At 39.9% G+C, this 14936-nt stretch overlaps 6 protein-coding genes across 12 annotated transcripts; 3 read left to right on the top strand and 3 right to left on the bottom strand.

The window, feature by feature from the left end:
- Positions 1-139: 139 nt before the first annotated feature.
- AT1G15230 (uncharacterized protein) lies at positions 140-1329 on the bottom strand. The gene has a single exon (NM_101391.3). The coding sequence runs from the start codon at positions 1261-1263 to the stop codon at positions 796-798; it is 468 nt and encodes a 155-aa protein (NP_563967.1). The 5' UTR covers positions 1264-1329; the 3' UTR covers positions 140-795.
- Positions 1330-1449: 120 nt separating this feature from the next.
- Positions 1450-6760, top strand: AT1G15240 (phox (PX) domain-containing protein). 5 transcript variants are annotated; one of them, NM_001160871.2, is made up of 15 exons: positions 1450-1974; positions 2118-2514; positions 2601-2778; positions 2880-3019; positions 3094-4117; positions 4215-4315; positions 4391-4535; positions 4996-5064; positions 5140-5185; positions 5265-5554; positions 5651-5730; positions 5832-5967; positions 6142-6268; positions 6369-6451; positions 6534-6751. In NM_001160871.2, exons 1-15 carry the CDS (start codon positions 1866-1868, stop codon positions 6669-6671), a joined length of 3063 nt encoding a protein of 1020 aa, NP_001154343.1. In that variant the 5' UTR covers positions 1450-1865; the 3' UTR covers positions 6672-6751. The 5 variants fall into 5 exon arrangements, with proteins under 5 accessions (NP_001154343.1, NP_001319008.1, NP_001323344.1 ...); NM_001332156.1 differs by having other exon boundaries at positions 4391-5064; positions 6058-6268; NM_001332157.1 differs by having other exon boundaries at positions 1515-1974; positions 4391-5064; positions 6534-6760.
- AT1G15250 (Zinc-binding ribosomal protein family protein) lies at positions 6731-7743 on the bottom strand. 2 transcript variants are annotated; one of them, NM_001332158.1, is made up of 5 exons: positions 7733-7743; positions 7446-7630; positions 7236-7371; positions 7028-7129; positions 6731-6938 (listed from the first exon to the last, which is right to left on the bottom strand). In NM_001332158.1, exons 2-5 carry the CDS (start codon positions 7446-7448, stop codon positions 6892-6894), a joined length of 288 nt encoding a protein of 95 aa, NP_001319009.1. In that variant the 5' UTR covers positions 7449-7630; positions 7733-7743; the 3' UTR covers positions 6731-6891. The 2 variants fall into 2 exon arrangements, with proteins under 2 accessions (NP_001319009.1, NP_172977.1); NM_101393.4 differs by lacking the exon at positions 7733-7743 and having other exon boundaries at positions 7446-7625.
- An 83-nt stretch (positions 7744-7826) lies between these two features.
- Positions 7827-8640, top strand: AT1G15260 (LOW protein: ATP-dependent RNA helicase-like protein). The gene has a single exon (NM_101394.2). It carries the CDS (start codon positions 7901-7903, stop codon positions 8435-8437), a length of 537 nt encoding a protein of 178 aa, NP_563968.1. The 5' UTR covers positions 7827-7900; the 3' UTR covers positions 8438-8640.
- Positions 8641-8716: 76 nt separating this feature from the next.
- AT1G15270 (Translation machinery associated TMA7) lies at positions 8717-10188 on the bottom strand. Its single transcript, NM_101396.3, has 4 exons — positions 10072-10188; positions 9912-9967; positions 9517-9558; positions 8717-8980 (listed from the first exon to the last, which is right to left on the bottom strand). The coding sequence occupies exons 1-4, from the start codon at positions 10085-10087 to the stop codon at positions 8900-8902; spliced, it is 195 nt and encodes a 64-aa protein (NP_563969.1). The 5' UTR covers positions 10088-10188; the 3' UTR covers positions 8717-8899.
- A 163-nt stretch (positions 10189-10351) lies between these two features.
- Positions 10352-14930, top strand: AT1G15280 (CASC3/Barentsz eIF4AIII binding protein). Of its 2 annotated transcripts, none has more exons than NM_101397.5 (11): positions 10352-10459; positions 10587-11002; positions 11355-11454; positions 11613-11818; positions 11898-12592; positions 12801-12903; positions 13249-13359; positions 13537-13592; positions 13907-13967; positions 14254-14399; positions 14486-14930. In NM_101397.5, the coding sequence occupies exons 2-10, from the start codon at positions 10605-10607 to the stop codon at positions 14279-14281; spliced, it is 1758 nt and encodes a 585-aa protein (NP_172980.3). In that variant the 5' UTR covers positions 10352-10459; positions 10587-10604; the 3' UTR covers positions 14282-14399; positions 14486-14930. The 2 variants fall into 2 exon arrangements, with proteins under 2 accessions (NP_172980.3, NP_850944.1); NM_180613.2 differs by having other exon boundaries at positions 10359-10459; positions 11616-11818; positions 14486-14838.
- Positions 14931-14936: the final 6 nt, after the last annotated feature.

Raw genomic sequence — 14936 nt, forward strand, 5'->3', positions numbered from 1 at the left:
TAAAGGCTAGAGGGGGCAGAGCCCCATGGTGCCGATCATTGATGACTCACTGTCTTTCTAAATCATTTTGCTATGAAGGCAGCCTCAATTCTGATATTATGGAACTAGGCAAGTGGGCATTATCTGTGATGACCAATAAAGCATGACATAATAAAGCATGACATGTTAGACAAGAAGAATTGCAGTGTAATATTTAGTTATTTACATTCATCCAGACATATCATAACTTCTAAATTGCACAATCTTTGCCTTTCTGCTAAAGAGCAAACTCAACAACAGAGAGAAGCCAATCTTTCTCTTTTCAGTGTTCTGTATATGAATTACACAAAAGCTACTAACACCAAATGTTTAATCTGTATATGAATTCGTTTGACAGAAGGAGAGCTGAGCAGTCACTAACAAGTAACAACAAACTATACAATTCAATTTGGGATTTGATTCTGCAAGACCTAATAGAGACATGGCTACTACTTGCCAACGATAGCATTTCGCCCTGCTTTCTTCTTGCATTTGAAACTGAATAGCAAAAAGAGAATCAACGGTTCGTGAAATAGGCGCAGAAAAAGCAAATCGCAAGAGAGAAGCTACTTTATTGGCCCAAATCCTATTTCATCCAGTTTTGTGTCTTACAGGCGATACATAAGCTTTGCCACCATTGCCAATGGAGACAAAGTTCAGACATTTAAGCACCGCACAATCAACAGAAGCAACGCAAACGGATTTGTAAGCTGTAAAAGTCTAATACTTTTTATTTATATACACGAGGGAAGAACACTTCTGACAATGTGAGGACTCTCAGACAAATCCTTCAACCAAGATCGGTTTCATCTCCTCTTCTTCATCTTCATCACTCTGATCCTTCTTCTCACTGCTTCTCTCAATACCTTCAACATCTAGATCCTTCAAACCATCAACGCAGCTCTTCCCTTCTTCTCCTTCGCCAGCCACCACCAAATCTCCGGCCTGTTTCGATTCAGCCAACTTCTCAATGCCTTTTCCAGCTAAACACGGCCCAGTATCCCTTTCATTGTCTCCTCCAACGATAATCTTGTCTGCAGTTTCCGGAATAGGATCCGCTAAACAACCGTCTTCCTCCTCGTGGTCGAATATCGACGCTGCGCGAGACTTCACGGCGTTAGCGGCTTTGCGAAATGCTTCCTGAATAGATTCCGGCGGCAGAGCACAATCCTCGAGACCGGCGTCTGCAAGTGCCGGCGGGAGGATCGTATCGAGCAAGCCAACTCTTTCTTTCGTAGCCTCCATAGATGCAGAGAGATTCAGAGCTCTCTTCCCTGAAATGTGAATGAACCCTAAATTGGATAATTAAATCCTTTTTCCGAGGAAAAGGCGGTGATAAGGGTATTCCAGTCATTATACTTCATTGTTGGATCTAAATTACAAAATAGCCCAGTGTTTTAGTGAGCCCAAGGTTCGACACCTAGCGAGATCATATGGACTTGATTGATTGCCCAGTGTTTTGTTAATAAAAATAAACCATTAATGAAATGCTAACAACAACGAAGAGAGAGAATTAAAAGATCCTCCTACCGTATTCCCGGGAACATTCGCCGGAGAAACGTACGGAATCAACAACCTTCCCCGGGAAAGAATCCATTACCGCCGATTCTATCAATTCGTATACCGTATTTGACTACCCAGCCATTGATTCTCTCTCCCTCTCTTCCCTTTTCATTGTTTCTAAACCAGCTCATCTTTCCTGATCCGGACGTTTTTCGAAGATCGGGTCCTAATTCCCCGGGAATGGGTCCTTAAGTTCTGGAAGAAATCCGTCCGCTCTGTCTGGTAATTTCATTGAAGGACGGATTAAGCAAGCGTGTGTGAGATCAGAAAAGACGGATTCAACTATGAGCACCCAGAAGCAAGTGGTGACTATTCGGGACCTGGTAGATGAAGCCAAGAAACGAATTGTAATCGTGGTCATATGCGTCGTCGGACTTTCCTACCTCATGTCCCGTAAGTTTGGTGTTGTTCTTATTTGATCGATACTATGAACTCTTCAGTTTTAGTTTATATTGAAGTATTGGTTCAGTAGCTACTTATATGAATTTATCTCAGCAATCTCTAATGAGTATTTACGTTTGTTTAAACTTCTGCAGTGACAAGTTCATCGGTTTTGGTTAACCTTACTCCTGCTGTGTTATTGATCATCCTTTTTCGTTATTACACTCTCGATAGTGAAATGAAAAGAAAAGCTGCAGCTTACACCAACAAGCCATCGTCGTCTCTGAATGCACCAACTCTAAACAAAACACCTGAACTCCCTAAAGCAGCTCCACGGTCTGACTGGAGAAGCAAAGTGAACTCTCAAGTCGTTGAGGATGCAATTGATCACTTTACTCGTCACCTCATTTCTGAATGGGTTCTGGATCTTTGGTACTCTCGAATTACACCGGATAAGCAAGGTCCTGAAGAACTGGTGTTTATTATTAACGATGTTCTTGGGGAACTTTCACGGCGGTTTAGAAATGTAAATCTTATTGATCTATTGACAAGGTCTGTTCTTCTTAGTGTCTTCATCTCATTTTGAGTTACTGATAAGGTAGCTTCTTCAAGAATCTAAACTGTTGTATTTGATTTAGGGATTTGATTGATATTATATGTCGCCGTGTGGAGCTTTTCCGCGAGTGTCAAGCAAAGATTGAGAGACAACAAAGGAGAAGCCTCAGTTTTGAAGACAGAGACTCAGAACTAAGACGTGTGATGGCCAGTGAAGATAAATTGCACCCTGCTTTGTTCTCTCCTGAATCCGAGCATAAGGTTTTCTGTAGTCTAAGTTGCGATGAGCTGTTATTTAGATTTGTTTGATGTTTTACCACTTATTACTATCAGGTGGTGATACTATGGTCTCTATTTGGCAGGTTCTGCAACATATAGTGAACAGTCTCATTTTAGTAACATTTAGGCCAGAGGATCTGCACTGTGCTTTTTTCCACTATACCGTGAGGGAGCTTTTTGCTTGCTGTGTGATCCGACCAGTCCTAAACCTAGCCAATCCTCGGTAAACTATTGCTTCTTTACATCACATTTTGTTCCTCTTATTCTCACCTCAACGGTACTCATTTTGTCTTCCAGGTTCATAAATGAGAGGATTGAAGCTGCTGTAATGTCAAGGATAAAGACTACTATCAGATCTAGTGCTGCAGAAGAGGCTTCTCAGTCTGAAGATCTCTCAAATGTTTCTCCTGATCATTTTTCTAGATATATGGACCCCTCTGTCACAGGTGTTGAGCTTGTGCAGTTGAAAAATGAACAGCAAAAAAATTCTAAAAAGAAAAGCGCTACAGATAAACAGCATGTAAAAGAGCTCTCTAAAGATCCATTGCTTTCTATGGACACTCGATCTTCCCGATCGTGGAACTCTTTCCCCTCAACATCCAAAATAGGTGATGGTAGTAAAGATCCTCAAGGACATCGAGGAGGAGAGGGTTGGGGTGACGTGTTAGACATGATGTCACAAAGGAAAACTGAGACCCTTGCTCCTGAGCATCTTGAAAGCGTGTGGGCAAAAGGAAGAAACTATAAAAAGAAGGAAGGTGGGAAAGTTGATGAGCGCGTGCCCCCGAGATGGTCTAGCAAGGCTGGTGACTGCAATGAAAACACTGTGAATGCAAGAGAGTCCAGTCAGCGTAAAGTTGTAAATACAGACAGTCATTTATCAAGTTATTCCTCTGCTGAAGAGGATGAGGAGCAAACAAAGAGTAGTCATTCTTATACATCCGAGGATGAGGAAACGGTAACAGGTCTAAACAGTCCTGGGACTCGTGTCTGGGATGGTCGAACGAAGAAAAATCTTGGTGTTTCACGGATACACCATCCACTTGAAAATTCAGGCCGTTCTTTAAAAAAGACCAGTAAAGGGCATGAACGTTATCAGCAAGTACCCGGTCATCAATCTGGCAGGAAGAGATCCAGAATTTCTGGTCATATTATAGACGATGATGATAGTGATGATTCTGAAGATGGTTCTTTGACTAGATCATACAGTGGAATGTCTGCAACGTCATCTACATCATACGTTTCAGCGGCAGAAAGTGACCTTCCCAATGCCCCTAAAAGTTCTTTGTTGGTTGATTCCTTTGCGAAGTTGAGATGTGAGGTACAGTTAAATGTCGGTTCCAAACACTCATAAAGCTGCAGACAATTATGTCCTTATGCTGTATCATACGATAGATAAATTTAGGTTCTTCTTACAGGTTCTGGGTGCCAATATTGTGAAGGGTAGTTCTAAGATGTTTGCTGTGTATTCAGTTGCAGTCACAGATGAAAGTAATCATAGCTGGTCTATCAAAAGAAGGTGATCGAATAATATTGCTACGGATCTGATGTTGGTGCTTTGTCTTTTACAATTTTTAATTATGTGAACTTTCAGATTTCGACATTTTGAGGAGCTTCACCGACGGCTAAAAGTGTTTCCTGAGTACAAACTTCATTTACCGCCAAAGCATTTCCTATCAACAGGCGTGGACATACCTGTTATCCAAGAGCGATGTGTACTACTTGACGAGTATATCAAGGTCAAACGCCATGTCTCTTGTTTTTAACTATCTGTTCATGCTTTACATGGTGTATTGTATATGGAGTATGTTTTATTTTTCTACTGGATTTGTTTTTTTGATGAGTAGTTTACCGTGAATTAGTTTTTGGTTTTCATACTCTGGTAGCTACTTTGGATTTCTGAGAAGCTAATACTGAATGTTCTTATGTATGAAACTTCACCATCTACTGCTCTGTAATTTTACTCTGAAGTCTGAAGTTTAGTCAGGCTTGCTTTGATCTACTGAAGTTATGTACCTTTGTAGTTTGATCTGCTCAAGTAGCTAAGGCTGATAGTTCTAATGCTTGAACTTTTGTACACAGTTGCTTTTCAACGCCTTCTATTCTTCCATGTTAACTAAATGTGAATGTTTGCTTTGCATTGAAGTGATTCTGCTGTTTTCCTTATTCTGCGTATTATCCTTTCTCTACTTTGCTCAGAAGCTTTTGCAGCTACAACGAATTTCAGGATCAATTGAAGTTTGGGACTTCCTCAGTGTGGATTCTCAGGTAGATTCTCTTCTGCTGATTCAAAGATCACTAGTGCTGACAAATTTTGATATGTAACTTGGTGCTGCTGTGCAGACTTATGCGTTCTCAAGTTCCTTCTCAATCATTGAGACGCTAACAGGTGAGTAATCCACAACGCAATTAGATTTTTGATTTTAGTTAGTTCGATATAATTTATTGTCACTAGTAAATCGTTTCAGTTAAACCTGTCAATAAGACATCTACTGTCGCTACAAATATAGCAAGTATGACTCAGGCAGCACCAGGTCCGCTTCCTCGGAGGGAAAATCTGAGTTCTGAGAATGGGATATCGGGTCAAAATATGAGGAATAACGTTATGGTGGATGATGTAAAGTCAAAAGTGAAAAATCTTGGAAATGATCATGTGAAGACACCTGATGTAGATGTGAGAAACCGCAAAGAGAATGGCGGGCTAAAAGTGGGTACTCAACATGCCGATGATGTGGCCTGCGCTGGCCTGCCCACCGAGGTATATCCACACCTAGCATCAGCCAATCGAATTTTTCTGATATTTTATCTTTTGCATCGTGGGAAAGCATGAGGCAAGTGCTTGTATTTCTTGCAGTGGGTTCCTCCAAAGCTAACATTACCCTTGCTAGACTTAGTAGATGTTGTCTTTCAACTCCAGGAGGGTGGGTGGATCAGGTACGTAATTTTATAACCAGGGTCCAGGGGACATACTAATTTTCTCTATCTCAGTCAAGAAAGTGGAGTAATTCTGATTATTTATTTTTGCACGTTACAAGGCGGAAAGCTTTTTGGGTTGCCAAACAGATACTTCAACTTGGGATGGGGGACGCATTGGACGATTGGGTACTTGAAAAAATTTGTCTTTTGCGGCGGGGAACTGTAGTTGCTTCTGGAATTCAACGGGTTGAACAGGTGAGAACCTCCACTAGAACTCCTTCCTTTTGCACAGTGAGAGGTAGTGGCGAAAGTCACAGTGAATAATGGAAAAAGTATGCCTAACAGGGATATATCTCTGTGATGTCTTTGGTCTTGTTATATTTCAATCCGTGGTGAGATTTGAAAGAGCTCTTTGGTATGACCTCTCAGATACTATGGCCGGATGGTGTATTCATGACAAAGCATCCAAAAAGGCAGCAACAATCCAGCATTTCTGAAGAGGAGCAGAAACAAGAAGCAGAGAGACGAGCAAAGTTTGTTCATGAGCTGATGATCGGTAATGAGCGTCCTGTTATCTGATTTTTTTTTTTTGCATCAATGATTGCGAAGCTTAATTGAACTAACATAAATGTTTGAAATAAACCCTCAACTCACAGAAAAAGCCCCAGCTACTATAGTGAGTCTTATAGGACAAAAGGAGTATGAACAATGTGCAGAAGATCTTTACTTTTTCCTTCAGGTAAACATTCCACTTGATTTCAGGTTTGTGCGATGCTTACATGCATTTGATGATTTCATTGTTAAAATTATTCTTGTTTCAGTCATCAGTGTGTTTGAAGCAATTGGCGTTTGACATTTTGGAGTTGTTGCTACTATCAGCGTTTCCGGAAATGGAGCAAGCTTTCAAAAAATTGCACTACGAAAAACACCTCTTTGGTCAATATACACCACCGAACTGATACTTGGATTTTCATTGTAATCATCTTCCATATTACGTGGAGTTTTGCTAGAATTCTTTAAACAGTAATAGCACGGATGCATTTCATTGATGAGTGATCACACTATCAGAAATAGGATTGCACAGTAAAGGAAGTACAAGAGCAAAAAAGATAAACAAACGAATTAAAAAAAAAAGCTACATAGCAAGAAAGAGATGGCAAAACGCAAACTGAACAATGCCTAGGAAGACGAAGCTGCAGCTTTGTTTCTTGGGGTGGCTTGCGTACCTGATTCACAGAATTCCATCGATCAGATTGAGCAAGTCTTAGATTATATCAAATATTTAAGTGAAGCAAAGGGTGCAATGTAGCTTTACCTTCTCTAAAGCAAGTCTTGAACCTTCGAGGGACATTACGGAGATACCTCATCCTACCAGTTCCTGTTGTCTTTCTTCTTATTGCCTTCACACTCCAGTTATCTGCACACAAAATCATAAATTCCAGGACTCTTTCATATATCTCCAATTCTCCATGATCAGACCCAAAATTCCAAGACAGAGACAGAAATAGAGAGAGAGTACATACATGTCCTCTTTCTGGCAGCTGGATAAGCACATGCCGAGCAACGACTCTTCTGGATGTGAAAGCTCCGGCGACCACATCTCACACAGAGCGTGTGTGACTTGTTCCTCCTCTTACCAAAGCTCCCTGTTCCTTTACCCTGTCATTTCCAAAGCACCGGTTACACATAAGTCACACATGAGCTTACATGGAAAAAAAATGCCAATAGATTACCATTGCCGCAGATGCAGGGGATGATCAAAGTTTGCTCTACAGAAATCTTTGCGGCTCCGAGAAGACGACTGTGTAGCGTCCTTTAGGGTTTTTCCTACCCAAAATGGATCTTCATTGGTTACCGCCAAAAATATGGGCTTCTTAATGGGCTTCATGGGCCTGGTTCTGATATTACCTCGAGTCAACTGGCATACAGTATATATAATATGAGTAGTGAGTGGTGGTGGCAATGATAAGTAGGGGACCAATTTTGAACACTGCTTATCAATGTGATGACGATTGCTTACCTATAAAAGTGGACAACACAATCAACAAGATGACACCTTCTTAAAGTCTGACACTATCAGCTTGCTTCTTCAACTACTACATGCCACTAAATCAATGTTAGGTTTCCTTTTGAGATCCCTAGTGACATAAATATGGTTATCTTCTCAAAAAAATGAGCAGCAAGAAAGATGATGAAACCTACATCAAAATCAATTCAGAGAGTTGGTCGTTTCTTAAAGAAGACTCTTGGGAGCATCAAGTCCACTATCTGCTCTAGTGATTACAAAAACTTACCTAACGACACTCCTCTCTTGAGCCCTTACTCCTGCAGCCGCCGCTGTCCAGAAGATTCCCAAACCCAAACCAAAGAAAGCTACACCGTTATCTGTTGTGACACGGCTGTGGCAGATACAACACACCAGAAGAGTCTCAACAACCAACATAAAAAGAAACCGAAGAAAGTCGCTGAGCCATTCGAGGATGCAAAGAAAAGAGGTGACGCGTTGGCGCAAAAGATGAAAGATCTCAATATGGTGGATCTGAGAGACGTGGATCACGCATTGGATGTAAGGGAAGCGCTTCGATGCTATTCAAGCATCAGAAGTCCTGTGTATCTTGACATTGTTGACAATTTCTTCACAGACATGTATTACGAGTTCTCTGATCCTCGTACCTCTGCTAAGATCAACGGTTCAAGGAGAAAGGCAGGCTCCTTCAGGCTTTAAAGTTCCTCTGGATCAGCTTTGCTTTCACGGGCTATCTGTAGTTCTTTCATCTATAGAGTATGCACTTCTTAAGAACAGTGTTAACCATTACACACACCGCTTTGGTAAAATCACCTGTCACCACCCTCAGTTTCTACCTCATCTTGTAGAGTCAAGTTACGCTCCTATTCTCAACTACTATCAATGCAACATATTTTCCACTTCAAGTTATGACAACTTACAGTTTATAATACTATATCTGAAGATAGAGATGTGACACCCTACTACTCGATTCTTGACAAAATGATTTTAGGGTAGATACCACTTTTCTTTTTCATGAAAAAATGGAGAAAGCAAACATATGTATGGAGAAGCGAAGTTACTCTTCTCGAATTATGATAAAAAGTTACATCAACACAGGATTATCTGTTTTTTTCACTTGATAAATTTGCATTTTAAAACACACTTCATGGATAAAACGGATCATTTCTTGCCACTCTTCTTAAGTCCAGAACCTCCAAAGGATCCCTTCTGCGATGCCTTGGCTCTAAGCTCTTTAAGGGCCTGTTTTATCATTTTCATTCAAAACAAAACAGGTCAGGCTTTCGGTAACAAATGATCACTGTACTTCTCATGCGAAAGAAAGGCTAATGAGTCTTTCACACAATTGGGTGGAAAAAAAGTAGACTAAACATCCTAACATGGGCAAATGGTCACTATTTCATCAAAGTAAGAAGAAACTAGTCCATATCATCTCAAAAGAATCTGTAATGAATACCCCTAAACTAACAAATAATTAATAGAAATGACCCATCTAGTTGTAGTCACCAGCTATAAAGTCATAATTAGAGTCAGCTTGATTAGTAGACCAAACTGACAAAGTGGAACATATTAATGCACAACCTTTACAAAACCTTTACAAACCTATGTATCTAAACAGAAGCTCTCTTGTGAAGATACAATCTTTGATTCGTATTTTATAGCTTTCCATTGAAAGAGGAGCCCAAACATATAAGTTTAACTAGATGCATTTTTCCAATCACAAAACTTCATATGAACAAAAAGAGAAAACAAGTCAGAGCATCAAAGTGGGAACTCACCTTTTCCTCATCTTTCTTCTTCTGAATGTTAGCTAAGTCAGTCTGCATTGATACCAAATCAACATTTCAGCAATTAGAGAATGTCTAAGAGTCATTAATACACAAATAGTATGCAAACAAAATCAAGTGAAGAAGTCAAGACTGTGCCCTTAAAAACACTGGATCAAAATTCGAACTTGCGTATAAATCATTGAATCCGAGCAAAATTAATGATTTATGAGTCACTGAATGTTAACAAATTTTAAGAATTCAAGTTAGTTGGACAATCAAAACCAGATCCAGAGCAAAAGCATCGTTTGATTCGAGGTCTAAAGCTAACAATATAAGCCGATTTAGCTGAAGGCAAATCAACAGAAAATCCAACTCTTAAAAGAAAAAAGAAACAGTAGAGTCACCTCGTCGTATTCCTTCTTATCAGCTTTAGGCTGCTTCAAAGGTTTCGCCTTTCCTCCTGTTTAAAACCAAAATAAGATGAGCAGATCGTAAACGATGTCTCTAATCACTTTATTCGGTGAACGAATCACCAACTCAAATCTCTGTATAACAGCAACGTACCTTGCTTGGAAGACATGATTGGTTCGTTGAGCTAGGGTTCGATGTTGAGCTCAAAATTGGGGAAAAAGTAGCTGAGAGTTGCAGACGGTATCGAATCTCTCTGATTGGGGCTACGGTTCATATTTATAATGAGTTCGTAGTAACAACGCAACCTATTAAATGGGCTCTGAAAGTGTATGGCCCATTAAAAGGCCTACAAATTTCTTTTTGGGCCCGTTAAATACCTTTATTTGGGTCAACCTAGGTCACAGTCGTTATATTTAATGCGCGAAATAACAAAATAAAATCGATTAATTAACAGTTAACAAAAGGTCTGGCTCCATTCGATTTCATTGGAAACCCCCAAAATCGCTGAAGAACGCCTCTCGAGCTCAGATAGGGTTTATAGGTATGCGCGAGCTTTCTTCTACATAGTCGATTAGTACGGAGCGCTTGAGCGACTCTTTCGATTTCTCAATTGAATTTCTTCTTCATCTAGGTTTTGGATTTACGAGTACCACTCTCCTTTTTTTCAGGTTTCTAGAGAGAATTTCATGGCGACATCTGAAGCGGAATATGAGAGTGATCCCGAGGAGCTGAACCGCTCCTTGGCGACGAGGAGGAGAGAAGCGAGTGATGACGATAGTGATGATGATGATGCTGTTAGAGATGTGAAAAATCAGAGGGCTGTGGTTGATTCTGACCTATCTGATGAAGAAGTTGGTACTGTGAAGTATGATAATGACGAAGATGGGGAGGATAGTTATGAGGATGATGAGGAGGAAAGTGGTGGAGGAATCGATAATGATAAGAGTGGTGTGGTGAAGGAGGCTGGTGATATGAATGGAGAGGAAGAAAATGAAAAGGAGAAGTTACAAGCTGCTGTTCCCACTGGTGGAGCTTTTTATATGCATGATGATAGGTTTCAGGAAATGTCTGCTGGCGGAAACAGGTTTACTCTCTTTACTGTGTTTGTTTTTCACAGCTTTCTCAATCAATTCTGCTTCAAAATCTGTCACTATAAGCTATCAAGTATCAACTCAACCTTATTATGCAAGGGTTGGATTTTTCAAAGTAGGTATTAACTTAGGATGAAATTGTATTTAGAGGAGAGATAATTGACTCTAAGGTGGAGTTATTGACCTCTTATTATCTTGCAATTTTATCAAGCATGAGGGGTTTGAGTAGCTGCATTGGGGATTGCTTAGTTCATACTATTGGGAAATATGATTTTTTCTGAATATAGCTCTTCCTCTCTACCTTCTATCTGTCGATTGATATAGTTCTTTATCTTGCTTTCGTAGGCGAATGCGTGGTGGGAGAAGACAGTGGGGCTCTGGAGAGGAAAGAAAATGGGGACATGACAAATTTGAAGAGATGAATACTGGGGAAAAACATTCTGATGTAAAGCTTCTGTCTATGGTTTTTAGAATAATTTTAGATTCCTCTTATCTCTTAATTGCTATAACATGTACATGTGACATATGTTAGCTTTGTTGTATTTATGCACTTTCCGTCTCTTATCTTTTTCCTTTCTTTCTTAAACTGCATTTGATACACAGCAGAGGATGTCTAGAGGCCGATTCAGAGGTCATGGTCGGGGTAGGGGACAAGGGCGTGGATACGCTAGAGGGAGCAGTTCTAACACATTAACCAGTAGTGGACAGCAAATTTATGTTCCTAAAGCTGTCTCACGAGGGAGAGGACCCAGGAAATCCGACACTCCCCTGAGGAATGAAAATCAAGCACATTCTGAGCAAAGCAAACAGTGAGTTCTTAAAAAAAAAATCCCCTAGTTGAGTGAAGGGTTTTCTCTATTATAATGTACTTGTGTACTGAATTTGTAGGTTACGAAATTCTAATGGGTCTCAAAACTCTCGTGAGAAAATGCCACACCTCGATTCACGGCGTTCACCAACTGCCCCTGCTAAAACTGAGAATCAAGGTGCCCATGCCAAAAAGAATGTAGCTGTGTCAAGTTTGAGTTCCGCTTCTCCTCCATTTTATCCTTCAGCGCCGTCCAGTAATGTGGTACATGGTATACAAGTTAGTATGGAAAGACTCCACACAAATGAAAGTGTCACGCCTTCTGGGAAGAAGTATAGGAATACAAAATCCGGTTATTCACCAGTTTGGACTGCCAAGACTCTTCAGTCCACTAGTCAAGGTAGAGGTGCACCTGCTGCTGGGAACACGTTTTACCCGCAATCTCATAGTCAAGGTGACAGATTTTCATCACCAATGCAACTCAATGGAGATTCAAAAGGCACTGGCCAAAGACCTTCCGGCCAGGGTTTTGATCAGCACTCTGCTGTTGTTAGATCATTGTCTTCCTCTCCCCAGAAAACTAGCTTATCAAGAAATCGGTATCCTCCTGATGAAATAGAATCTTCATCGGAAACAGCTGCATTGATTGCTAAAGGAAAAGGGACTCTCAGGCCTGGTGGAAGCAGCTCTTTTATGTATAGTGGATCCCAAATGATGGGGCGGCCAGAAAGTTTGACATCTGCTGACAATTCTAATTTCCCTACTTTTCTGCCTGGTAAGTTTTTTGGATGACGCTTTTCTTTGTAAAATGGATGAGTTGAAAGAATTTTCAGTTTCAAATCATGCATGGTGGTGAAATTGAAAGCTATTGACGCCGAGCCACCTAGGCCTGGTTGTTCATATATACTATTTTCGGAGTCCTGTTGTACCAGCTTGGGGAGATTATTGCATTACTTTCTAATTAAATTCAAATTGAAATGCAGTTATGCAATTTGGTGGTCAGCATGGTGGGGTTCCGACTTTTGGAATGGCTTATCCAGGATATGTCCAGTCTGAAGATGGTGTTAGAAATCCGGAGATGACATGGTAAGCTAGCTCCTTCCCCTTCTCGATGAACTTTGTGGATGCTAGTTTTCAGAAGTTCTTGGTTGTAAGCATTTCAAAGAATTAAGAATTAGATATCGTGCGTATTGGTTGCTGAATTTCCGTCTTATTTGTGTTTTTATATGTTGTCCCTTTAATCACCTTTGTGCGGGTCTACCTACTGGAAAAACAAAACCTGTGATGGTGTTGTATCATTAGAATGTTTACTTTCATTCTGGATACTGTGTTGGTTGAATGCTATGAGCTCTTCATCTATATGACTATATCTAGTTCCTGATTTTATTCTTTCCCCTGCTTGCTGCTGTGATCTCTTTATATGATTGGCAGGATGCCAGTTTTAGCTGGTCCAGGAGCTTTAGGGGCTTCATACAGTCCACCACCATATGCGGCTCACCAAGCACACAACCCAGGGTTACCTTCCTCTGCGGGATTCTCCAGGTTTAGAGATTAATTGCCTTCGTTCTCTTAAATGTTTTTAATGCAAAAACAATGTTAACTGACGCAAATTTGCATTGTGTTTTTCTCTTATTTAAACCTACTACATATGCTTGGCATATATTTATATTTGCAAAGCATGGATTTTTAGTTTGCTTAATCCAGTTACTATTTTTGCAGCAAAGACAGTAGCACAAATACCCTTAATGACCTGGTCAAACCCATGGAAAGTCCTGGTTAGTCGTATTGCAAAACTTGCTCTTTCTGTTATAATTCTAATGGTTACACATCAGGTGTTTGTGTATAGTATTACGCTTATTAGGGAATGAATTTGCATTAAAAGAAAGAAATCATAATGAAAGACTATGTGGTTGGATGTGATAGATAATTAGTACATAAGCATCTGGAAATGAGATATGGGAGATGATGTTTAGGGAATGCTGTTTCAATAAGCACTTTTTCAAAATTTGTCTTTCCTATTAAAATCACGAAATGAGATTTGATTGTGGGATCATTATATCTGAAGTTAAGCTACTTTCCATCTGTGTAGAGGTTGCAGAGAATGGGGTTTCAGAACGGCAAAGCAACAATCCAAGCAAGCAGCCTCGTAGGTGAGCTTTTGAAGTTAACTCGAACCTACTCTGTCAAATTGATCATTGGTTGATATGGAAGTAATGGAACCATTTAGGATTAGGGAATCAAATTGATCATGGGTTGATATGGAAGTAATGGAACCATTTAGGATTAGGGAATCATGATGCATTATGTCTACGAATTTAACTTGGAAATAACTACATTCATAGACTTAAGGTTGAATATCATATAGGATTCATGTAGAGTAAGTTTTGTGCAATTTGATCCGAATAGCCGCTGGAGTTGTCATTGCTGTATATACAGGTACTCGGAGATGACCTTTAGCAAGTGAAAACATTTGTGAGAATTTAAGAAGGGACTTTAGGGACACCTTGGCGCAGGGCTATGTTGCTTCTCCAAGCTTTGTTACAGAACACTTTTAAGGCCGCAATTGTTCCTGAAAATCTTAGGTAAGTGATTCAAATTTTAGTTACCGGGGATAGTAACAGGGTAATAGAAAGTGGATGTTTGATTGTGCTTGTTGTTCTTGTTGCAGTTTTATAAGGGAAGGGAAAAAAAAACAAAAGATAATAGTAACGACTACTAGTAGCAAATAGAATGGAGAAGGGACGTAGTGGCTCATATAAAGCTATGGGAGATGTAATGTATTTGTGTTTCGTGTTTTCCGTCATCTGCTTGTTTGGTATTTTACCATTTTAAGCTATTTTCAGGAGACTAGTTGTCCTAAACTTTGGTCAGCATCCTGTTTTGTGTGTCTTTTTTTTTCCGAGAATCTAATCTAAAGTCTCTCTTTTGAGCATGTAAATATTTGTCGCAATGTTATTTCATTTGTTTTCTTCCTATGGAATCACATGAATAGGAGCTTGCTATAACAATAATTGCTTCAGAAACTCGGAAATTCTTAGCTTTCAGACCAAATTGAATGCTGCTTTTTTTTTCTTTGCTCAATGGGAATGCTTTCGAGCCTTCGATGATGATCTTTTGAT

Source organism: Arabidopsis thaliana (assembly GCF_000001735.4).
Source record: "Arabidopsis thaliana chromosome 1 sequence".
Taxonomy (NCBI): Eukaryota; Viridiplantae; Streptophyta; class Magnoliopsida; order Brassicales; family Brassicaceae; genus Arabidopsis; species Arabidopsis thaliana.

Coding starts and splice junctions, on each gene's coding strand:
- AT1G15230 (NM_101391.3), bottom strand. CDS start 1,263: ATGGAGGCTACGAAAGAAAGAGTTGGCTTGCTCGATACGATCCTCCCG.
- AT1G15240 (NM_001160871.2), top strand. CDS start 1,866: ATGAGCACCCAGAAGCAAGTGGTGACTATTCGGGACCTGGTAGATGAA. Junction 4,316..4,390: donor AGCTGGTCTATCAAAAGAAG/GTGATCGAATAA, acceptor GTGAACTTTCAG/ATTTCGACATTTTGAGGAGC. Junction 5,186..5,264: donor AATCATTGAGACGCTAACAG/GTGAGTAATCCA, acceptor AAATCGTTTCAG/TTAAACCTGTCAATAAGACA.
- AT1G15250 (NM_001332158.1), bottom strand. Junction 7,130..7,235: donor AGCTGCCAGAAAGAGGACAT/GTATGTACTCTC, acceptor TTTTGTGTGCAG/ATAACTGGAGTGTGAAGGCA. Junction 6,939..7,027: donor CAAGACTTGCTTTAGAGAAG/GTAAAGCTACAT, acceptor TCTGTGAATCAG/GTACGCAAGCCACCCCAAGA.
- AT1G15260 (NM_101394.2), top strand. CDS start 7,901: ATGATGAAACCTACATCAAAATCAATTCAGAGAGTTGGTCGTTTCTTA.
- AT1G15270 (NM_101396.3), bottom strand. Junction 9,559..9,911: donor ATAAGAAGGAATACGACGAG/GTGACTCTACTG, acceptor GTATCAATGCAG/ACTGACTTAGCTAACATTCA. Junction 8,981..9,516: donor AGAAGAAAGATGAGGAAAAG/GTGAGTTCCCAC, acceptor ATGATAAAACAG/GCCCTTAAAGAGCTTAGAGC.
- AT1G15280 (NM_101397.5), top strand. CDS start 10,605: ATGGCGACATCTGAAGCGGAATATGAGAGTGATCCCGAGGAGCTGAAC. Junction 11,003..11,354: donor ATGTCTGCTGGCGGAAACAG/GTTTACTCTCTT, acceptor TTGCTTTCGTAG/GCGAATGCGTGGTGGGAGAA. Junction 12,904..13,248: donor AGAAATCCGGAGATGACATG/GTAAGCTAGCTC, acceptor TATGATTGGCAG/GATGCCAGTTTTAGCTGGTC.